Raw genomic sequence first — 25,470 nt, 5'->3', positions numbered from 1 at the left:
CACACACACACACACACACACACACACACACACACACACACCACACACACTCCATCCCCATCATTTTCTCTCTTTTCTGCATTGCCCCCAAACCAAAACATTCCATGGTCCTTTCCTGGTATTACTAGGACATAAAAATTGTTTCAGGGAGTCTTCACTCAGCTGACAGATGACAGAGGCAAACAGCGGAAGCTGATGACCCCTTGGTGAATCATTGCACGTGGCGGGTGGAGGTACCTTCCTGGGACTTAACCCAGCTCCATGACTGTGCGACGTCACGTCACTCACCTTCTCTGAGCCTCAGCTTCCTCTTTTGTAAAATGAGGATAATCATCCTTTCCTCACAGGATTGTTTGTGAAGATTAACTGAAAACAATGTATGTACAAATGTACAATCATTAGAGTAGAACGTTGTTAAATATTTAATCAGACCCCCCTTCCCCCCAAAAAACCACACACACACACACCAAAAAGCCAAGCTAACACAAATCCCACAAAACTCCTTCAATTTAGTCTCTACTCTCAGAAGATAGTAATTTTTTTGTTATGGGGCATAGATGCGATGATTGTTATTATGGACTAAAGATGGCAGCATATTTTTCCTCCATCCCCCATTGAGAGGTAGACTCATTGAATCTGGCCCAGTCCTGTGGCTGCTTAGCAACAGAATATGGTGAAAGGGACTCCGTGCCAGCTCTGGATCCAGCCTTTCAGAGGACTGGGAGCTTCTGCCTCCTCCCTCTGGGAATGCTCCCTCTCAGAATGTGGGTGCCATGCGGAGAGAAGCAAGGCCTGTGCAGCTACTCCAGTACACAGCCCCAGCAGAGCTGTCTACCAACAACATCACTGCCAGCCCTGGGAGCAGCCTTCTGGGCCTTCCCGCCCAGGTTAGCCCTGGATGATGCAGCCTCAGCTGACATCACGTGGAACAGAAGATCTGCCCAGCTGAGCCCAGTCCATCCACAGACAATAAAGTGTTAGGCCGCTAAGCTTTGGGGAAGTGTGTTACTCAGCAAAATGCCGCAAAAACAATCATAAAGACATACCTGATTTTTTAAAAACACCTAATCTAATCAGACCCAACCCCACAAGAACATTACTTAACAAACACTCCACAAACATTTATGGGAGAGTCTCCAAGAAGCACGTTTGCAAGGTATGCACTTATTCTACTGCTCAGAGTACATTTAAAACTCTGCTCTGTGAACTACATTTAGAAATTCCCTGGGAGGCCTACACACAGGAAAATGTCACGCCTGCTCCTTGTGACAAAAATGTGTCACCCACTTGATCCCTCACCTTCTGCACCCCACCTGTGGCTCTCAGTGGTTTTTAATTTTTATCAAAATGAAACTCAGGTCCAAAGTTCTGAGGAGATTCCAGGGTTTGTGTCAGAAGGGGGCTGGCTGCATTACAGGGACTTGCGTGCCCAAGTGTGTCCCATCCATTGTGAGTCCAGAGAGAGCAGCGACAGCGTCAGATTCATCCTGGCGGCCCCCACAGAACATACCAGGGAGCCTGGAGCATGGCAGGCACCCAAGAGCCCTTTGTTGAATGGACGCTGCGAGATCTAATCCATCAGTGAGTAATAAAAACGTACTGCGCCCCTGACAGCATCCTTGGGCGATGTGTATTGTGACAACTTCGAAGGTGACAACGCTCACTTGTAAAAGTCAATCTATTTGTACTAAATCTGGGGGCTTAGCACTGAATCAGGACCACAGTGCTATGCAAACTGTGACAAACGGGAAGGACTGTCGCCTACGTTATGAGCCACAGAGAGAGGCGCCATTTCACTGAGGAAAAGGGATACCAACTACAAAGAAGACTGTTCCCTATTCACCAAGGCACATAAGCCACAGGTGTCATGGAATCAGAGCAGAAGGTCTGCTCAGTGACGTCCGTATGTGTGTTTTCAGGACAAGCATGGAAGCCTCATTTACATGCTCTCTAATCTTTCCACAAATCCTGCAAGGTAGACATTATTATCCCCATTTCATAGCTGTAGACATCGATCCTGTGTCGAGTCGGGCTATTTCCATGATCTCAGAGCATCAGGCAGTGAGGGGACTATAGGTGGAGAGATGGGGGGGGGGCGGTGATGTATGTGAGTGGGAGTGCAGGGGAGAAACAGTAAAACTCCCAGAGAGTGACAACTTTTCCCAGGGCAAGAGAATCATTGGCCCTTCTCTAGAGAGCTCTCGGTAGACAGGTGACAGGGTAGCCTCTGGAAGGGTATTTGCAACTTCTGCCCACTGGAAGCCCAATCGGTTTCTGGAAATTCTCACCCAATGAACAGAGAGATGCCTTTTCATCAGCATCTTCCAACTTCCTCGGTCGAGCCAAAGCTGGTCTTCCTATCCCGACTTCCTATTGTTTCCTCTGATAAGCAGGGCCCCAGTGAACAATTAAAGCTCTCAATAAATAATCTCCAAGCACATTCATTTGATTGACTGTTATTTGATACAGCAGTTAGTTTCAATGGGGCAGTTAATATTGATCACATAAAGTACTCCACACAAACATCAAAGTGTTCCAGAACTCCATGGATTATTACCCTTTATCTGCCAGTCATCTGGGTTACGTGTAATGGTCACGGAATTTAAAATCAATAATAACAATTAGTGTTCTGTACACCAAAAGGGATGAATCATGGGAAATGGGTTTTCATATAAAATCAAAGGGTAAGCGGGCCTGTGCTTGGAGAAGGGCTCTCTGCATTTCCAGGACGCATTTGGCAAAGTACTTCAAGAACAGCAAGAGAGAAAGAAAGGTACTTTGGAGGAGATTCGGCCATAAAAATGCATGTGAAAGAAACCCTTGACGGTCTTCATCCTAAAAGATGAAGCGTGAAAGATAAAAGTGATCAAAATCAGTGCGAACAAATGTAGTGAAATTAATGGGACTGGCAATTTACTTCCTCTGAGATGTGGTACTAGCTTCCTTTCTCAGCTTCCAATTCATAGGCATTCATGGTGATTTTTTTTGTTTTTTTGGTAATAAAATGGCAACAACGGTATTTTAGCCCCTCAGCCCCACCATGTAATGTCTTACTTTGGAGGAGATTCGGCCATAAAAATGCATGTGAAAGAAACCCTTGACGGTCTTCATCCTAAAAGATGAAGCGTGAAAGATAAAAGTGATCAAAATCAGTGCGAACAAATGTAGTGAAATTAATGGGACTGGCAATTTACTTCCTCTGAGATGTGGTACTAGCTTCCTTTCTCAGCTTCCAATTCATAGGCATTCATGGTGATTTTTTTTGTTTTTTTGGTAATAAAATGGCAACAACGGTATTTTAGCCCCTCAGCCCCACCACTGTAATGTCTGCATAATTAAAATGCAAAGCAACAGAGAAATGTTTCATCATTAAACTGTAACCAGCGCACTATGTGAAACCATCCATTCCAAAGACTTGTTTTTCATCAATTATTTGTTATTTATCTGATGTAAATATAAGGAGGACTAATTAAAATGTATGCCTTTTTATTCAGTTTCTTGTCATTAAAGCCAATGAAAGCATTCTGAGGCCCATAATGAAATAATTATGTTTGCCTTTAAGAATTCTCTTCAATAACACACGGCAGTACTGAGTTAAATTAAAACATCAGGAACTAAATTTCGCTTGCCTCCATTTCCATTTTAGTTAATTATACCCCCAAGCTTTCCAATAGACCAGACCCTAAAAAATCTTTTGAAGCCGAAATGACCTTCAGATCATCAGCCTTTTTTATAATTATGGACTTTGATGACCAGACAAAGGTACTGTAGCCCTGAAAGCTGCAATATTTGTGAGAAGAGGGATTTATTCTATGGGGTCTTCATTTGCTCTGCAAATTAGGGAAAAACTATAATAAATGTGATCACTATCTCTTCCCAGTTAATTGATGCACTCTTCTTACCTTTCACAGTATTCTGAATTCAGCTATGCATTTGTTTGTTTGTTTCTGACTTGGTAAAATGTTCAGTAAGTAATTGATAAAAACAACAACAAGCAACAACAAACATTTCACTAAATCTGAATCAAATTAGGAGACTAACTACTATTCAATACTAAAACTAAAAAAAGGGCAATCGTTTAAGAAAGGAGTCAACTGAGGAGAACCTATGAACTTGAAAAAAAATAATAGGACACTTAACATTTTGAATTTCTTCTCTAAACCTCCAATGGGATATACTTGCAAAAGTAAAAACAGAAAAGAAAGAAAGAAAAGAAAAGAAATCCGAGTTTGAGAGAAAAGGAAGAGGGAAAGAGGGGAGGGGAATCTGCTCCGTGGTTTCTGGGCTGGTGGCTAGTGCACTGGCTTGAACAATGCTGTCATATGATGCGGATGGGGGTGGGGACCTGGTACTTAGAAAAGTAAATAGAAGTCCCAGGGATTAACTCCCTGACAATGTGAGTTCCCTCCCATTTTGCTCTGTAGGGAGACTTGGCATGATTCATGGGGGATAATATTTGGTGACTGCTGGATAGACTGTGTCACCAGGCACCAGAGGGGAACTGTTGACAGCCAGCAAGCAAATACCTATGATATGACAACTGCCATTATAATCTTAAGTCTGTTTGTATTAAAATCACTTTCTTCTTTGTTCTGTTTACAGCAATCTCCTTTTGGGAATGAGGTACCCTGTCACCCACGATCACCCCTGTTAAAATGAGCTTTCTTCTCCCCATCAGAGCTGGTTCACTTCAGCAGCCGCTGCAGGAGGCCTGGAGGCCTCTGGGACCCCCATGCCCTGACCAGAGGAAATGCTTGGCTAGGCTCAGTCGCATCCCTGACGTCAGTTCCTGTTATCCTCGCCTTATCATGCTGGGGACCAAGGGTCTTATCTTACTGAATGGCCCCCTTTCAGCTCCCCACCCTGCAAGGCCAGAGAAAAATCAAGTCAGCAGTCCCACTGCCTGTTTGAATTCCCATCCAAGAAGCTCTGAAAGCTCACGATAAATAACATAATAACTGCAGACACCCTCTACTGCTTCCTAGGTACAGAGAGCTTTTCCAACTTAAAAAAAAAATCATTTGAAAGGATTTAGGGGGATGGGATGGGACAGGAATCATGCTTCTTGATGATGAAGTAAAGAAGCTGGTTAGGAAGAGGAGAATTCAGGGCAGCATATTGACTGATGAGGTTGTGTTATTAGACCTTACAGACGGGGCAGGTTATCTCATCTCCTATTTAACAAGAGGTACTTAGGCCAAGACACTTACAGACAGACTACTGATAAATCTGAAACCCGAGCTAGCTCTTCGCTCCTCTCTCCATCACCCCCAATTCCAACTTTTTAAGACGAAGCTGGAGAAGAACTGATACAGATTCTTTCATAGTAATGCAATTTAATAATTCTACCCCATCCCTGACTACACACACACACACACACACACACACGTGCTGGAGTTAGAACCACGATCACAATACTTAAGTGCATTTTGCAAGGGATGTCTTCTATTCACACAAAAGGAATTGCCACAGAAGGAATTCACGTTCCCAAGAATGACCCAGAAGCACGAGGAGATCCTCAGTAATAATGGAAAAATTAAGCTGTGAACACTCTGGTTACATTGACCATAGAATCCAAACAAAGACTTTCTGTGCCACTCCTGGGTTCAAGGGGCAGCCTAGGAAATGTCCCAATATCGAAATAACTGGCATATTTCAATGATTAATGTGGGAATTGTGGCCGTATATTTGAAGGTGGATTATTCTAGAGAATCAGAGATATATGATTGCCATAACTGCCCTGTAATTTGAAAGGCAAGATTCCACATTAATATCTCTTGGAAAGGTTTTTAGCCAAGATTTTTTCGGATTAACCTTCATCAAAACTCCCATTTCCGAAATGGCCTACTTAATTGATAGTTAACTGAATTTATATTAGAACATTTAAAGTATAAAAATGTCATTTAAGGATAAATTTATTGGCAGTTACATGTAACTCAAACTCTATAGAAGATTCTTTATAAGAGGTTCTAAAATGAACACTGCACGTATTGTTTTTAATAAGTCCTGTGCGACTTGAAAAAAGTTTTCTATTTTGCATCTTGGCTTTACATCTCCATCTGCCTCCCAGAGAGTTACTTTCCAAGTAAAAATTTCAAGCGTTTAAAAAATGTTTTTGCTTTTAAAGATGATAAATTCCTTGAGAGCAGAATTTATCATCGTTATCATATATTTCCCTTCTGAAATCCTTTATTGATGCTTGTGGAATATATAAAGGAGAAAAACGGTAATGTTTTCTTTTCAGCCATCTCAGGGGCTTACCATGTTGAAAGTAAATTCTAAACATCTGATATCCAGAACTTTCTTTTACTTTTATGCTGCAAAGAAAAGTTCATGACAACAGTGACTGGTTATCTATGGACGAAGCCAGGCTTTCAGAAATGAGAAGAAAACTTCTGATTCAGGTCAGCTAACCTATCAGAAATTGCCATTCTGATCATTTATCTACTAAGGAAAAAAAAAAAAAAAGAGGCCCATTCCAATTGCAAAGGCTCTGCATTTGGGCTGGGAAATCAAATGCTAACTAGAGCTTCTAAATCAGTTCCATAGGCGAAGCTGAAGCAGACAGATGCCTACCGCTCCTACTGTTTTGTTTTACTTTTGGAATCTACGCTTTTCTCGTGATGAAATTTAAACTCACACACTTTTTCTCCTAAGTTGCCCATCAATAGCTCCCTATCCAAAGCACCAAGGTCTCTGGATACGGACAACACTTCTTTTAGTAAATTTCTTTTTTTCCTCCAGGGAAGAAAAGTCTGTGAATCTTCCACTTGTTTTCAACCGACCCTGTCCTGCACCCTCTAAGGTTTAAAGCAAAAATCCCCTTTCTTCTCTTCTTTCTGGTGGTATTAGTTACCACCGTCATATGGCCCAGAAGCAGAAAATTATGCCCTACTTTAGAAAAACAATTGAGCCTTTTCACCGAAATATTTATTCAAAACCCCAATCAATTCATACGGTGGCTGTCAGTCTTTATTTAGTCTCTCTTTCAGAGGGTATCTTTGATTTTGCCACTTTGACCCCAATTTATATCTCAGTAGGAGAGGATTTAGATACTGTTTAATACGTAAAATTCAGGTCCCAGGTCTCTGAGAAGGGGACTTTTTTCATTCCTTAATCACACATAACCACAGCTGTTTTTTAAAAAACAACCACCACAGATTATTCCTTCTCATTAATGGGCAAAAGACTATTTCAAAAAGAATTTTCCCCCCCATTTTTTCTTTTGATGTGTTGAGTAGGGAAAAGACAGGGAAAGGGGCCAAGAAATTGTCACACTCATTTCACTGAAAGCAACTATATTTAGACCACAAATATTAGGATTTATCCTATGCCCACTGAGCAATTAATGCTGAAAACATCTGGAGCAGCCTAAAACCCAAGATAATCCAAGAGGCATCTGAACAGAAACTTAAGAGACTCCATACCTTCCAGGGGCAGTCTTAAATCGTATTATTTATACCACATTCCCTTAGTAGCCCACTAATCCTGACTTCGCATTTTTATAACCAGCAATTTATAGGCCCTACTCCAACAGCAGCTGGTTGGCATATCATTTTTCTGTCTTGAAAATTAAAAATTGAGAAAAGGAAAATAATATTCTAACACCTTTCAAGAAAAGCTTCTGGTGTGTTTTGTATTCAAAGGTTTTACTCTAAGTACTACACACAACACACACACACACACACACACACACCATTAAAAAATCAGTAGGATCTCAAAACAGAGTTTTGGTTGGAATTTAGTACTATTTTTTTTTCCCATCTTGCCCACTGTTTCCTCTGCCTTAAGAGCACAAACAGATCTGCTTCTCGTCAAAACAGTCATTAAGTAAAATGGAAAAGGTTGTAGCTTTTATGTGTTACTTGTACAAACGTAGCCCTAATATGCTTTTATTTCAAAAGCCCTAGCTAGCCAGTTATGCCACTCTGAACCATACACCCCTGGCAGACATTTGTTATGATTTTTATTTATGCTTAAAAACTGAATCACTTGAACACCTACACTGACCAGTCTGAAAGAGGTTTATGGGGGAGAAAGCAGCTTTGAATGGGGCATAAGCAGTATTTACATTTTATTCATTTCACCTAAAGTTAGGGTGGGGGATGCAAACCCTTGTGAAACTGACCACAGTAAGCTCTAATTGCCCTGCTTACAAAAATAAGACACTGGAATTTCTGAAATCCCTTTGTCAAATGCCTTTATTTACTTTTCCTAATGCAAGTTTCTTTGATTAGCTGAACTTTGCTGTTATCAACACTTCTTGCTTATCGACCGGCCCTAGGCGAATGACACATTTACCACTCCTCTTCCTAGATAAGAAAAATCCCTTGTTTAACTTGTTCAAGAACAAACAAAGCTTTTCCCCCTACTCCTACAACTTAATGGGCATGTTTGGAGGGTTAATTACAAAAGGGGGAATGTCTGCTTGTAAAAGCTCTATTAGGTCTAATAGCTTTATGCCAGGGTCTTCGGCATTTTTCCCCCTTCTTAAAAAAATGTTTCCTTAGAACTTTTTCCCGCAAAAAGTTTGAGAGGGCCCCCCCCCCCCGGCCCCCAGATCCCAGAGACCCCAAGTGAGATTGTTCACCCTGTTTTAATTGCTGGAGAGGACAGGTCTAAAAGATCTGCGAGAGGCTTGGAAAATTACTTTGTAACGCTAAGTTCCTCTGCCTTCTCTGGAAAGAAACTAGGAAGCAGGAAAGAACAGGCATTTGGGGAGCAGCTGAAGATGAAGTCGCCTTCTGAAAATGATATTGTTTTTGCCCTGGTTAAGGCTCTACGAAATATTAAGTCAGACAGCCAGACTGTTGGCATCAAATGGTTATTGATTTTTCAGCTCCAAACCTGTTGATTTCCTGGCCCAAGAAGCAAGCCTTTCTCCTTAAGAAAAGTTTCAGAGAGGGCAATTTAAATCTTGTCACTGTCCCCTCTCCTTTTTCTCCTCTCTCTTGAGATAAGCCACCATGTTATTAGGAAAACACAATTTCTCCCAGTTACACTTTGACCTCTTTGAAAACAAAGATTTAAAATGTCATTTTCAGGCTAATGCTCCAATGAATTGTCAAATAAAGTACGAAAAACATTTTGATAGATAGCGCAGCCATTTATCTAAATCACTGTCAGGGCGAAGATGCATCCTGCAGGCTCCCACTACAGCCACCGAAGGTGGGTTTTCTGGGACTTCTGGTCATTTCTCAAGCCAGCAGCCAGGCTACTGTTGACCAGATGCGTGCCTCGGCACCGTGTCAGCATCAGATAACCAAATAGTCAATATTTTTTTTTTAAAAGCTGGGCTACCTCGCTTATATTTCCTTCCCTAGAACCGATGTCCAGGTTCCTGACTGAATTGCAAGATATGGAAAATAATGGATGGCTCAGCCCAAGGGGTGTTCATTGCCAGTAGTTTTCTAGCAAAACAGCAACTTCTTAGAGCAACAAAGTGACTCGGAAAGGTGGCAGCAGGGTCAATGCTAAGAAATATTGCTTTTCCTTCGCAAGGAAAACATTGGGGGCTGCAGCTTTAACTGGTGGTTTATGAACTTCAGGAGCCGCAAGCCATCTCAATCAGGCTAAGTTCCTTGCAAGGAAGATGTCATATTTTAATTACTTTGGACTGTTGAAACACATGGGGAAAGGTGGGGGGGATATACACAACCCGTAGCTAATCCAAAGAACAGCAAAGTTAAATTCCCCTCTGCACACATCTTAGTAAAAACTGCACCATGTGTCAAATTGCCTTACTTGAAGAATGTTTCAAAGTCCTGTGGTCACCCTCTACTTTTCACCCTCCCCTCCATGCAGATTTAAAAAAAAACACAAAAAACTGCTTTCAAGAGATTGTAAGGTTGGTAAGGAGAGGAGCGGGGGTCGGGAGGGGTTGTTTGGGAAGAAAACGTCTTACAGGAAAATTTCAGCAGAGGGGATCAATATGCACACGCCAGCATATCACACCCTTTCAGCATTAAATCATTAAACCCTTTGTCTTGCTACCAGTGCAGATTGTTTCCAATGTCTTTATTGCATGCAAGAGAGACAATTCATTCTTTTTTTTTTTTTTTTCTTGGTAGAAGAAGGGAAAAAATAAACCTACATTGAGCAGTGTGCCGATGTTGCCATTCGGTTTGGGTCAATCCACTGAAGCATGCTTTGAGAGCTTTTTCCTGGAGCATGCAGGAAGACGGGCTCGCAGTGTAGAAATCCAGGATTTGCCCAGGACTCACTGACAGAACATCCATACAGTCAAACATGATCTCCCCTGCACCGAATGTCTGCAAAAGTGCTTATCCTCTAGGTGTGGAGGCAAATGGCATAGAAAAGTCCACCCAACTCCATCAAACTCTGCCCCTTTTTTGGCACGTAGGCTGTTGGTCTTTTTCCCAGCCCCGAATCATGAATTATGACAGACAAGCCAGCTAAAAGCCTGTAATTGATCCAAATGATCATTTACCATTTTCCAGGCTTGCTCGCCCAATCCAGCCGGGGCGGGGGTTCCCAGCAAGATCCCAAGTTCTCCTTCCGAGCCAATGCCTGCAAAAAGCCTTCCGAATGCGGTCCGGATCCTACCCCGACGGTGCCCAGGCAAGCCCTGCCCGGCTCGCTCGCGTCCTCGGCATCCCAGTCCTCAAACAGCGCGCTTGGGGGAATTCTGGTCCCCCCTTTGGCAAAGAATAGACCCTCCTGCCTCTGAACAGCTCACTTCCTACTACTTCTGTCACACAGAATGAAAGATTGAATTGCCTAATATATGCGAGTGAACTTTCGGTGAACCCTTCCCGGGCTGCTAACCTTCAAATGACCCAACGAGTCTGACATCACCAACTCCCAGGATTCTCACAGAGCTCAGAAACTCCCAGCAGCCCTGCAAACGCAGACAGCCAGAGACACAGGCAGCGAGCGAGCGCGCGAGCCGGCTCTTTCTCTCCCATTTCTCACCTTAAAAACAATGCAAGAAGTGCTTTTAAAACGAGCCGGGGAGGAGCCAGGACGCCGCTCCTGGCTCACGCTGAGCGCCCACTTCTCTCCCTTTTCGCCTTTTTCTTTGCAGCCGCTTCGCTTGCAAGCGCCTGTTCCCCCGTTCCCCTCTCGCCTCCCGCCCACCCTCTCGCCCCCAGCCCACCCTGTAAATTCCTCTGAGCGCCTCTCTGTCTGTTAAATTCCTTGTACCTTATGTATTTTTCCACTCCCGAAAAAGCACAGGCAAGCCCTAAACTGTAGAAAAGGGAACGGCTGCCCCTCGGGGAAGCCTGGAGATGAGAAACTTTCCATTTCATAATGTTTTTCTCCTTATCCCCTCTTGCAAGCCCTGGCATTGCATTTGCTCTGGAGTGAAAAGCTAGCTTTCCGGATTCAGTTACTTTTCAGCATAGGGAGTAGTCAAGAGTTGGTTACTCCTGTCCCAAACACACGCACGCACGCACACACACACACACACACACACACACAATCAGTGATACAGAGGATTTCAGGTCCTGACCTGAGCAAATATATAGTGCTCAAGAGCATGGATGTGGGAGTCAAACTGAACTAGATGCCCAAATCCAATCCGGTTATATCACCTATCAGCTGTGTGATCTGGGACTCAGTTTTCTCATCTATACAATGGGAATATACTACTACCCACCTCAGTGGGTTGCTGTGAGGACAAAAAGAAATAGTGCGTGTATGACACTTAGGACATATCCTGGAACAAATATTAGTTGTGATTCTTCCTCTTATTTTTATTTTTTAAAAATTTATTTATTGATATTTTAGAGAGAGAAAGGAAAAACAATGATTTGTTGTTCCACTTACTTATGCATTCATTGGTTGCTTCTTGTATATGCCCTGACCGGGGATGGACCCAGCAACCTTGGTGTATCCGGACAACCCTCCAACCAACTGAGCTACCTGACCAGGGCCTCTCTTATTTTTCAACTAGGGAAATAAAAGCCCAGAGATTCTGAGACCTGCCTAAGGTAATACAGCTTAGAATCGCAACTAAAACCCAGTTCCCTGGAATCCCTGTCTAATGCAGAAGTTACTGTGCTGTTCCCACAGCCTCACACCCCGATAGCATATCGGCGGCCTCTCATCACACAATCACCCCCCCCCAAAAAAAAAATTAAACACATATTTGAAAACTGGTTATGTGTGAGGGTTTTGTATTTGCAAGGGCCAATTTTCACCAATACGAGCCCCTGCCCCATCTGGCTACTTATTGTTTTAAGAGAAAAAAAAATATTTCTGTACCTCCTACACTGACCCCACCTAGAGGAGGGAGAAGCTTTTTAACCAAGTCCTAAAACATTGAGAAGGACAGGTGTAATATTTACAAATAAACTCCCCTGACAGAGAGCTTTGACGGACAGCCAACCCACCCTGCAGCCATTTTGCATAACTTGTTTAAAGGGTGCAACTATACTTCAAAGAAGAGAAACTCTGGGAGGAATGAAGACACCCCACCTCTTCCCCTGCCTCTCCAATATTTACTCATAATTCTCCCACCAAGCAGGGTGGGCAGGTGGACAGCCTGCTTGCCCCTTGCAAGGAGAACGCTGCTCCAGTCTCCTTTCTGGTGGACAGTGCTGGAATGCACATTGGCATCCAGGCTTTTACAAAGCCTGTCAGGGGGCACCCCGCCCCATACTGTCTAGCGGAGTTGCTAAGTGGCACTTGTGGTGTAACATGAAAAGTATGCATCGCACACACTTCCCAAGTCCAAGGTCCTTTTACGAAGGCACATTAAAACAATTTTCAGCCCAGCAAGCTCAGATCGTGCTATTGAAAAGTCCAGGGTGATCAAGGCGCGAGATTTTGCTGAATCTATGTATTTATTTCCTCTCTCTCTTTATACCATCCTCATTCTGTAACAGAGCTGTATTATAAGAAACCCTTTAACTACGAAGAAAACACACATTTTGAGCAAGGAGCATGGAGGAGTTTACAAAACATTTAACACACTGTTGTTAAGATAGTTGTAAAGATACACAAAGCACCATTATCAAGTGGCAATTTCTATGTGGTCCTTGAGACTTATAGCTCCAAATGTTTATTTAAGGTCCTCAGAGTTCCTTGGAAACTGGGCTCATTTTAGACCCGCTACTGGCCGTGGGTGAACAGTTGTTCGGGGAGAGAGGAGGACGCATCTCTATTTAAAGTACAGCAGGAGGAACTAATTGGTGAGACAGGGCAGCGCTGCCAGGTGTGTGTGTACAGGTATCAGCTACCAGGGGAGGCCACTACACTTCCTCACTCAATATCCTGCCAAAGGACAGGGTGCACTGGTCCCGGGGAAATGAAGATGGGTTTGTGTCCCCTGAATTCTTTTTTTAAAAAAATATATTTTATTGATTTTAGAGAGGAAAGGAGCGGGGGAGAGAGAAACACCAATGATAAGAGAGAATCATTGATTGGCTGCCTTTTGCACACCCCCCACTGAAGAATCAAGCCTGCAACCCAGGCATGTGCCCTTGGCCAGAATCGAACCTGGGGCCCCTCAGTCCGCAGGCCGACGCTCTATCCATTGAGCCAAACCAGCTAGGGCTGTGTCCCCTGAATTCTGTTCTCATTTCTTAAGCTAGAGAATCAGCCTCATCTCAAAAGGGCACACCTGCTCCCAAATTTCTTCCCTCAGTACTATGTCATAACACAAAAACAATAACAGTATGCGCATAGTAGGGGCTGGGAGATTTGGTGTTTTCTCTTTTTGTGTGTGTGCAAGAATATTTAAAATTTATAATCGCCTTAAAGTCGTCTTAAGTGTAGAGAAAAAAACTTGGGCCTTGAAATGAACGATCAGCATTTAAATCCTCGTGAACAGAATACTATGGGTGTCTCCTACTGCAACAGTATTCAGTCGGTTAATCTTTTCTCATCATGAATTAATTATGCTGAACGCAATTATGAGAACTATTATTTAACCCAAGTATTCATTTATAAAGCAGCCCCACAATTTAGCTGCACATTCCTTATCATTTCTTCATCAGTAAATCTAATTCTTACACTTCTTGAAAACTTGATTCCTACTCCAAATTTTCATCTTAAGTAAAGACACACAAATAAAGCACAATTCTTTAAATACATACCCGTGTACTAAAAAGATGAATGACTAGGTAGAAGGTGACAAATGGCCTAGTTAATTTCTTGATAATGAAGTTTAAATTATTGATGCCTCTTTTAAACATTAATCAGTTGGACAAAACCTTTCCCAAATATCCTCTTGGTACAGCATAAAATAAGATTTGGATAAATGTCATTTCCTGTACAGTTAGCCCTCACTTATGTTGTCAAAAATTTTCTGCGACTGTAAGCAAAACAATGTATAACAAAACCAGTTTTTCCATCGGCTAATTGATAGAAATAAGAGTTAAGTTCCTAAGACATTACATCAACATCATAACGAAATAACTCGAACAAAATGACGTTATCCGAGGACCTGCATTTCCTTTGTGTTTGACCCACGATAAAATAAACCCTAATAAACGTATTTCCAACCCCAAACAGAAAGGCAAAAGTTTGAGACCAAAAACCATTTTGTTTCAGAGTAACCGTGTATTTGTCAGTGTGACACAGCACATTTGAAACCCATAATCATAAAACAAAAATTTATAGGCCGGGTTCAGGGTCTACATCTGTTTCTCTGGTTTTCACACAGCAATTACCCACTGGACAATCCAGATAGAAACACCATGAATCACGCTTCGCAAACATGTTGGAACTGGAGAGTTTTGTGAAGAAAGAGCAGGCATCTTGAGGCGACAGTATTGCAGCCGGTCGTGTTCAAAAACTGGTCGAATGCTTTGTGTGATGTCTAAATAAAGTGATTCCTACAGGCGCAGACATATCCACCCCAGGCACAAGTCATGCAAAGTGCAGGCGTGCACGGGAGGGGGGAGTGGAGGGAGGTGGACATGGATTGTTTTAAAAAGACACACCTGTCTCTTTCATGTTTTTTTTTTAAGTATTTATTTATTTTTTTGCTGTTAATCTCATATAAACCCCTCTCGCCACAATTCTGCCAGAAGAACAAATGGTTAGCACTGAGTGATGTGTGTGTCTTGCAGGGGAGCCAAGGCCGAGATGTGTTGCCCGCACAAGCCAAGTGCTGAGGCGGTCCCCAGGGCTTCCTCACCACAGGCAGAGCGGCTGGGAGAGGTTCTAACACTCATCACCCACGGAGACTGCTGCAGGCCCTTCAATCACAACACCCGCTAATGTACAAGGACGGTTGTTGTTCGTGGATCTCATACCAGAAGCACCAAACATGGCCTTGCAAGGTGGCTGTCTGCATCACTGCAGACTGGGTCCTCTTAGGACCCCAAGGAGCATCTGTTTTTCCTCAAACACTTCTCTCCACCTCGAGTGTTGGCCACTGTGTCCTTCCTTCATTGGGCTCCTTTCTCTCCAGCTTCCTGCCTTTTCCAGTTTCCTTCCGGTTACTTAAAAACACCATTCCCCCAGGACCAGGGGCACACTTCTCTCTTCCCACACTTCTGAGTTATTTTCTTTAGCACCTCTTGGCTTTTGCTGTGCATGACTCATGAAGACATCTCTTAAAGACCAACAGTTTCTGTCGGTCCCAACTTCAGACTTAAATACATCCCCTCCTGAAGGCCTAGGTACTGAGCAATAAGCTCCCAACCATTTCTCAGCTGATGGCCACTGCTGGGGGCACCATCTCAATGATCAGTTTGGGGGAGACTTATCTTTGGCTATTTCCTCTTACTTACTTTCCCCCTTTTTAATTTAGATTTTTTTTGAAGTAATTCTATATAATAAAAGGCTAATATGCAAATTGTCACCCCGGGAGTTCGACTGACCAGGAGTTCGACCGGTTGCTATGATGTGTGCTGACCACCAGGGGGTGGCTCAGAATGAATGAAGGCCCCGGCCTGCAGCTGGAAGGCCCTGATCAGCCCTGATTGCCAGCCAGGCCTAGGGACCTTATCCGTGCACAAATTTTGTGCACCGGGCCTTTAGTATCTATTCATAAAAACTCAGAGAGTTTTGTCTGAAAGATATAAAGTGAAAAGGATATATATATACTATGTTATCCATTCATCAAATGTTGAGTGCCTACCATGTGCCAGTCACTGTCATAGGTGCTGGGCCTATATCTTTGTGGGGTGGGTTCTTTGCTGCTTTTAACACAAACCTAATCAAATAATACATCTTATTTTGCAACGTTTTTTAATTTAACAGTATCTCCTGAACATCTTTTCATAATAAACAGAACTTTCTCACTTAAGAAATGAGTACATAGATATCTATTTTAAAAGCTAGTGTCTCTTTACATTAATGTGCTCTAATTTATTTAACCAGTGTCCAGCTACTGGATATTTAGGTTATTTCCAGTTTTCCAGTGTTCTAAGAAGTCCTGTAGATATGTGTACTAAAACATCTGCTGGATAAAATTCTAGGAGCAGTATTGCCAAGTCAAAGATGATGTGCATTTAAAAATCCGATGGCTACACAAAATTGTACTCCAGGATGGCTGTGCTAATATATATTCCCCTTTTGTTCTAAAACATGAGTCAGTAACCTTTGTGTAAGTAGTGCCACAGGAAATATGTTAGCCTTTGCCGGTGATAGAGTTTCTGCTATAACTGCTCAGCTCTGCAGTTGTGGATAAAGCAGCCATAGACCATGAATGAATGGGCCTGGATGTGTTCAAGAAAACCTTATGAGAATCAGCAGTGGACTGGAGCTGAAGTTTGTCTACCTGTATTCTAAACCAACATTTCACCAAATTCTACATTGCTTTGTCTCTATCCCTATGAAACCTACCCATATACACTGGGTTTTGCTTACACTTTTAATTTTCGTTCTCCTTTAAAAGCTTCACCCAGTTTTCACTCGTGTACCACATGAATAATATGGCTCTTTTATTATATTCCTTCATCCAGAATCACGTCCCCTTCGGTCTTGGCTCATAATTTCCCACTTTCTTTCTTCACTCTCTTCACTTCCTCCTGTAAGAAGGGGCGTGAGATTACATTTCTGCCTTCAAACTGGTCCAGATGCCCCTGTACTTCCTTTTGTCCACCACCCAGTCTTCCTTTAAAGTCCATTATGTCCATCAACACTCCTCTCCCCTCAATATACCCTGGCAGGATTTGAGAGATAGAAACTTTAACAATGATTCCTGAGAATAAATGTCAACGGCACCGCCATGCTACATACAACATGCCCATGACGTCCCTGTATTATTCTGCCTGAATTGTTTTCATGTCTCGTCTCAATACATCTTCCAGTGAGCTAAGATTAGATGTGCCCGCCCCGTTGGCAGAGAGCTTAGAAGAACAGTGAGACTTGTTCAAGGATGGAAAGAGGCATAAAGGATTCTAAGAGTGCTTTGCAATTATTTCATGTTAATATTATTAATAAAGGATAATGTCTATAACTGAGATGCCTAACTTAATTCCTAGTTCAACACTTCATTTTTTGAAGATCCTACGTATGAACAGAGGCTATTAGTTGGCTCTTAAACTGCTGTTTAAATTAATTAAAATTCAATACAATTAAAAACTTCGTTTCTCAGTCACACTAGCTGCATTTCAAGTGCTCAAAACCCACATGTGGCTACCATGTTAACTGCACAGATATAGGACATTTCATCCTAGTGGAAAGTTGTGTTAGACCATGCTACTCTCAAAGGTCAGCTTCGTGATCAGAGAGGCAGTAAGGTGGGGCCAAAGAGTCTGGACATCAACGGACTGTGCTTGAATCCCAGCCTCCCCTCTACTAGTATAAACCTCGACAAGTAATTTAACCTCTGCATGCCTCAATTCTCTCACGAGCAAAACGGAAATACTAATGGTACCTATGTTAAAAGTCCATAGGAAAGATTAAATGAGGTAATACAAGTTAAAAGTACTTAGGTCATTGCCTGAGATAGAAGTGATTTTAAAATGTTAGTGGAATATCTGCAAGGAGAAAATGAAGTCAGGAACTCATAGCTCAAATACTCCTCAAATGCTAGTGCCACCAGGTCCAGGGCCTCTCCTGTCAGGGCAGTCATTTTCCACCCGGCTGCACCTTTCAGGCTATGGGATCTGGATACATGCAATTAGGGCAAGTTCCATGAGATTTCGCTGTATGTGCCTGGTTACATGCCACTGCATTGAAACGTGCATGTGTGCACGTGTGCGTGTATGCATGTATATGTGTAGATAAAGGAGGATGGTTTCTTTTATTTTACAAAGCCGACCCTGAGTCAGAATGGCAATGCACTATTTGACAAGCCCCACCCTGCTGCTCCTGTGGGAAGCAGGAAATATACCACATGACTTGGTGTTTTCTGCAGAAGTGGTATTTAGTCTCAGGAACATAACACCAATTATGGCTAATAAAATGGCAAAGGTATTGTACAAGATGGAAGACTTGTGTTATCCTATCCTAGTCTACCTTATCTTATCTTTTCTTCCATCCATCCATTCATCCATCCATCAATCCTTCTTACTTACTCATTCATCTACCTGTTATCCATCCCATTCACCGTCTATCCATTTACCCATCTACCCTTCTAGTTATCCTCCCACTCACTTTTCCACCTACCCATTTACTCATCTATCTACCCATATATATCCATGCTCTGACCCATCATCTACCCATGATCTAACCACCAATAGTGATAGAGAGAGCATGGCTTTTTGCAAGGCAATGTGTAGAGTATGGACAGGCACAAAAGTAAAGCTTCTCAGATTATGCCCGTGTCTTTCTTTTTTCCGCCCTTGACAATCCCCTGGCCTCCCCTACCCCCCAGTGTCTTATGTCCATTGGTTTTGCTTATATGCATGCATACAAGTCCTTCGGTTGATCTCTTACTCCCCTCCCTTCTGCCCCCCAACCCTCTCTGGCCTTCCCACTGCAGTTTGACAATCAGTTTGAGGCAGCTCTGCCTCTGTATCTATTATTGTTCAAAAGTTTGTAATGGTCTTTATTATCCATGAATGAGTGAGATCATGTGGTATTTTTCCTTCATTGACTGGCTTATTTCACTTAGCATAATGCTCTCCAGTTCCATCCATGCTGTTGCAAATGGTAAGAGTTCCTTCTTTTTTACAGCAGCATAGTATTCCATCGTGTAGATGTACCACAGTTTTCTAATCCATTCATCTACTGATGGGCACTTAGGCTGTTTCCAGATCTTAGCTATGGTGAATTGTGCTGCTATGAACATATGGGTGCACATATCCTTTCTGATTGGTGTTTCTGGTTTCTTGGGATATATTCCTAGAAGTGGGATCACAGGGTCAAATGGGAGTTCCATTTTTAGTTTTTTGAGGAAACTCCATACTGTCTTCCATAGTGGCTGCACCAGTCTGCATTCCCACCAGCAGTGCACGAGTGTTCCTTTTTCTCCACATCCTCTCCAGCACTTGTCGTTTGTTGATTTGTTGATGATAGCCAGTCTGACAGGTGTGAGATGGTACCTCATTGTTGTTTTGATTTGCATCTCTCGGATGATTAGTGACTTTGAGCATGTTTTCATATGTCTCTTGGCTTTCTGAATGTCCTCTTTTGAAAGGTGTCTATTTAGATCCTTTGCCCATTTTTTGATTGGATTGTTTATCTTCTTTTTGTTAAGTTGTATGAGTTCCCTATAAATTTTGGAGATTAGGCCCTTATCAGATATGACGTTGATATGCCCGTGTCTTTCTCTAGAATCCTTGAAAAGGATTTCCTGGTGAGAGGTACTAGCAGAAATAAGGTCAAAGTCACTGACCACTGGAGATTTCAGTTAAACAGGTTTGATAATCAGGTTGTTGCCAGGGCACCCCTCAGATCTAACACTGATCTCTAAGAGCATCTCAGGATTTGAAATGCTAATGAAGCTGAGTTCTATTAGCAACACAAAAGTTTCTGACTCTGAGGGAAAGCTGAAGGCCCTAAAAGAATTTCCATCAGATTCTACTAGCAAAAGGGATGTAAAAAATCACAAATACATCAGAGGAGCCATTGGAGAGGGAATGGAGTTTAAATTCACCCTGGTGTCTGACAGAGAAAAAGGCAAATAAAAGAGACCAATGGGACTGAATGGGAAGTGTGAAGGTAACAAAAAGCCAGATAGAAATCTCTGTGAAATTTCTGTTGGGGAAACAACCATCACACACACACACACACACACACACACACACACACACACACACACACAATGAATACAACATAAATATTTTTGATGAAAAAAATCATTTTCTCTTTCCTTTTAAATAGCAGGGTAGAAAGCCACCCTCTCAATATTTACCTGAATCAATGGCTTTGACAACTTCTGTTTGAGAGGGTACCACGGTGGCTTACAAAATGAGTTTTGGCATTTTGGCATTGTTTGTTTTTTTGTTTTGAGTTAGAGGTGGTTCCAAAGAGAGTAGTAAAGATTTTTCAGAAGCAACAGTTCCAAAATGTAAGGCAGCGGTTCTCAACCTATTGGGTCGCGACCCCTTTGGCGGTCAAAAGAACCTTTCACAGGGGTTGCCTAAGACCATCCTACATTATGATTCATAACAGTAGCAACATTACAGTTATGAAGTAGCAACGAAAATAATTTTATGGTTGGGTCACAACATGAGGAACTGTATTTAAAGGGCCAGAAGGTTGAGAACCACTGATGTAGGGAACATATGAGCATGGGAGGGCAAGAAAGTGAAATAATAGAACTATGAAACATCTCCCTCTCTAAGTCAAATGCAATGATAAAATATAAGATCACTGTAATGATTCCCAAAGCATTGCAATTCCAGGGCTTCCCACCCAGAGCTACATAAGAAAATTTCTAGGGTTGGGGAAAGTAATCTGCATCTTAATCAAGGTCCTTGGGTATTTACTCTGCACACTAAAGTGTCAGATCCTCCACTTGGTGAATGACAGGACACAGTCCTAGAGGAATCGGTGTTAAGAAAAACGAATTGCGCCCTAGCAGGTTTGGCTCAGTGGATAGAGTCTTGGCCTGTGGACTGAAGGATCCTGGGTTCAATTCTGCTCAAGGGCACATGCCTGGGTTGTGGGTTTTGGGCTCAATCCCTAGTAGGGGGTGGGAAGGAGGCAGCTGATCAATGACTCTCTCTCATCATTGATGTTTCTATCTCTTTCTCCTTCTCCCTTCCTCTCTGAAGTCAATAAAAACATTAAAAAAATAAAATAAGAAAAAATGATGATATTAATATTCCTCCTGCAAATGCCCAACCCTCGTGAAGTCTAAAGGTTAAAGACCTGCTCTTTTTCCCTAGTTGGGCCAAGGCCTCCTCCCCTTTCTTTTGGGAAGACTGGTCAGTGGCAGAGAGCACAGCTGATATCTACTCCCCTCTCCCGCCATGTTCCAGATTTAAAGAAAAATGACAGAGCTCCTCTGTGTGGCATAGACAGAATGTGTCAAACTCTGAAGAAGCCCTCACTTCCAACTCTGAATGTTACCAGGAGCTTCCTAGGAAAGGCTGCCATCCAGGCTTCTGCTGGTTCTAGCCATGTGGGCTGCACTTGAAGAGGGAGGCCACTCTCCACGCTCTATTTTTGTTATATATGTAATTTGTGGCAAATCTCGAGGGGTAAGGACAGGCTAGTGTATCAAAACTGAGTTGGGAGGCCAGCGGTCTATCTGAACACTAACAGCTTGTGAGAACTTGTCTGGTCTGATCAGTAACATGAGGAGGCTGTTGTGACTCATGGTGGCAAATACATGACTGGGGTGCCTCATCAGAGCCCATGCCAGAATTACTAATGTGTACCTTCTAAAAGATCTGGGTAAGGCTGCCTAGCAATGGACTAGCCCAGAGGTTGGCAGATTCCAAGGCCAAAACCAGCCCACCACCTGTCATTGTAAAACAGTTTTATTGGAGAATAGCACATGCTCATTTATTTGTTTACATATTGTCCATGACTGCTTTCAACCAACAACAGATTTGAGCAATGGCAACAGAAATAGTATGCCCCACAAAGCTGAAAATAGTTATGATCTGGACCTTGCTTTAAAAAAAAGTGCTGACTCCTTACTCTGTAGGCATTCACTACCAATCTGTGGGAATTGGCTTTGAAGATGAAATGGACCAGCAATCCTCAAACTGGGTAATATGGAAGGTTTCTTCAAGATCTAAACTTCTCAATTGTTTTTAGATATGTCAAATACACTCCTTCAGCATCTTTGAGATTCCTTTTACTCTACATAGAATACTCTTTGCTTAGATAGTAACATGAGTTATTAAATCTGTTTCTTTATGAATAGATTGCCTTAATTGAGACACTAATGGTCCTATTTAAAATAGGACTCTAGGTCATGTTCATTACTGTTCCTTGGTCCTACAGTTTAAAATTTATAGTCATTATTACTACCTGACCACATTATTTTTTATTGTATGTCTTTGATAATAGAAAGTTATCCCCTTGAGGGCAGCAACTCTATCCAGTTCACTGTGATGGCCCCAATAAAAAACAGTACATGACACATAGTAATCCTTCGATAAATATTTGTTAAATAAATAGCATTCTTGAAAGACAATGATTAATAGAGCCATGTACAACTTGGTAGAAATCTAAAATTGGCAGAAACTACGATGTGTTGTTTCAAGTCAATTAGGCCTCACCGTAAGTAAAATAAAATTAGGACTAATTATTAAAAGACATCATTTAAAAAATAAAATCTATGGCATAAGCTTTATACTTTTGTTTCAATGATAAGGAAGTTATGCATACCAAGAGAAAGGACAGTTGTTACAAAAAACAGCATTGAAACAACTGGATATCCATTACAGCAAACAAATAAACAAATGATCCACAGCTCACACCAAATATAAATATTAACTCAACATGGATCATGGCCCTAAAATGAAAACAAAAAGCTATCAATTTTTTATAAGTAAAATAGGAGACAGTCTCGTGACCTTGGGTTGGGCACAGGTTTCTTAGATATGAAACCAAAGTATGACACATAAAAAAACCCAAATGAATGATTTGGATTTCATCACAATTAAAACGTCTTTCCTTCAAAAAACTCTGCTAAAGGAATGAGAACACAAACAACAGACTAAGGGAAGAAGTATATATTTGAAAAGAAATTTCTATCCACAATACATAAAGAAATTTCAGAATTTAATAATAATAACTCAAGCATCCTACTTTCACCCCTAGTGGGTAAATGATTTGAACAGAAATGTCACCAAAGACAAAATACAATGGCAAACAAACACATGAAAAGATGCTCAACATCAATAGTTATTAGAGAAATGCAAATTACAACCACAACGAGACCCCACTACACACCGACTGGAATCACTATGATTAAAAAGGCCACCATACCAAGTGTCGCTGTGGATGGGGAAGAACTGAAACTCTGACACATCACTACTAGTAGTCTAAAGCCATTCAAACACTTAGAGCAAAGTTTGGAAATTTTTTTTAAAATATATTTTTATTGATTTTTTTACAGAGAGGAAGGGAGAGGAATAGAGAGTTAGAAACATCGATGAGAGAGAAACATCAATCAGCTGCCTCCTGCACACGCCCCACTGGGGATGTGCCCGCAACCAAGGTACATGCCCTTGACCAGAATCAAACTTGGGACCCTTGAGCCTGCAGGCTGATGCTCTAGCCACTGAGCCAAACCAGTTAGGGCTGGAAATTTCTTAAAAAGTTAAACATGCACCTACCAACCCAGCCATCCCACTCCTAGTTATTTACTCAAGAAACATTGAAGTATATTTTTAGTGAATGACATAAATGCTCACAGCAACTTTATGTGTAATAGCCAAAATCTGGAAACAATCCAATCGTCCATCAACAGGAGGATTGATAAACATAGAATGGACAACTCTTGGCAATAAAAAGAAATGAACTGATACGTGCTACGACTGACATGAATCTCCTAATAATTATGCTGAGAAAAAGAAGAGAGACACAAAATAATATTTAAAGTATGGTTCCATTTATATAAGGAAATTCTAGGCAATTTAATATATCATAGCAGATAGCTAATCAGTGGTTGCCTGAAGTCGGGGTTTGGGGGACTTGAGATGGACAGGTAGGCAAGATTACAAAAGCACATGGAGAAACTTCTGGGGAAGGTGGTGGATATTTTCCTGATTACTATTTTTAATTGAGATATAATTGACATATAATGTTATATTAGTTTCAGGTGTACAACATAAGGGTTCAGTTTATGTAGATATTGTGAAATAATCACTACAATGTCTAGTTAATACCCATCACCACATATAGTTACAAACTTTTATTCTCCTGTTTAGATATTTTAAGATTTATTCTCTTAGCAACATTCAAATACAACACAATTTACATTCCCAGAACTTATTTACTTTATGACTAGAAGTTTGCAGCTTTTGATGATCTTCACCCATTTCGCTCACCAGCCCTACGCCTCCACCTCTGTCTCTGGTAATCATCAATCAATCTGTTCTCTGTACCTATGAGTGTGTGTGTGTGTGTGTGCGCGTGTGCTTGTGTGTGCGTGTGTGTGTGTGCATGTGTTTAGATTCCACCTATAAATGATATATTTGTCTTCTGACTGACTTGTTTTACTTATCATAATGCTCACAAGGTCTATCCATGTTGTCGCAAATGGCAAGATTTCCTTCTTTTTTATGGCTGAATAATATTTCAGTGTATATGTGTATATACTGCATCTTCTTTATTCATTCATCTATTAATGGACATTTAGATTGCTTCCATGTCTTGACTATTGTATGGTGCAATGAATATGGGGGTGCAGATATCTTTTCAAGTTAGTGTTTTTCTTTTCTTTGGATAAATACCCAGAAGTGGAATTGCTGGATATAGTAGTTCTAATTTTACTTATTTGAGGAACCTCCATACTGTTTTCTATAGTGACTGCACCAAGTTACATTCCCACCAGAAGTATACAAGGGTTCCCTTTTCTTTACATTCCTATCTTTTTTTATGTCAGCTGTCCTATCAGGTGTATGGTTTTTATTTTTATTTATCTGAAGATTAGTGATGTTGAGCACCTTTGCATGTCCCTGTTGGCTATCTATATGCCTTCTTTGAAAAAAATGTCTGTTAAGATCCCCTGCCCATTTTTTAGATTGTTTATTTTTTTCGTTATTGAGTTGCATGTGTTCTTTATACATTTTGGATATTAACCCTATATCAGATATATCATTTGAAAAATATTTTCTTCTATTTGGTAGATTGCCTTTTCATTTTGTTGATGGTTTTTTTTTTGTATATATGTTCATTATTTTGATTATGGTAATGGTTACATAGATGAATACATCTGTCAAAACTTACCAAATTTTACACTTTGAAAATTACAGTTTAATGTATGTCAATCATATTACAATAAGCTGCCCCTGAATACAGTATTTAACAAAATATTTAACAACCAGTACAGTAAAGATACTAACCTTTGGATAAATGCTGGCCACACCAATGTACTGCAGCTAAATAAAGGGTGTCCCAAAATTCACGCAAGATTTGAATTTTGCGTGAGCATTAACAACAACAAAAAATAAAAGCCTAACTTTACTT

The 25,470-nt window shown here is 41.4% G+C and overlaps 1 protein-coding gene across 3 annotated transcripts in view; it reads right to left on the bottom strand.

Annotated features, from left to right (window-relative positions):
- Positions 1 to 11,108, bottom strand: part of RARB (retinoic acid receptor, beta) — a 156,927-nt gene extending 145,819 nt beyond the window's left edge. The window contains exons 1-2 of one of the 3 annotated variants that reach the window (XM_005856593.2): positions 10,094 to 11,108; positions 289 to 366 (exon numbers count right to left, since the gene is read on the bottom strand). In XM_005856593.2, the coding sequence (XP_005856655.1) occupies positions 289 to 366; positions 10,094 to 10,250 (235 nt within the window). In that variant the 5' untranslated portion in view covers positions 10,251 to 11,108. The remainder of the gene's footprint in view (positions 1 to 288; positions 367 to 10,093) is intronic. The other 2 variants (XM_005856594.2, XM_005856595.2) reach the window with 2 other exon arrangements.
- Positions 11,109 to 25,470: the final 14,362 nt, after the last annotated feature.

The sequence above is a fragment of the Myotis brandtii genome, unplaced genomic scaffold (genome assembly GCF_000412655.1).
Source record: "Myotis brandtii unplaced genomic scaffold, ASM41265v1 scaffold1036, whole genome shotgun sequence".
In the NCBI taxonomy this organism is placed as follows: domain Eukaryota; kingdom Metazoa; phylum Chordata; class Mammalia; order Chiroptera; family Vespertilionidae; genus Myotis; species Myotis brandtii.
Note: the sequence above shows the minus strand (reverse complement) of the source record. Positions and strands in the feature narration are given on the sequence as shown.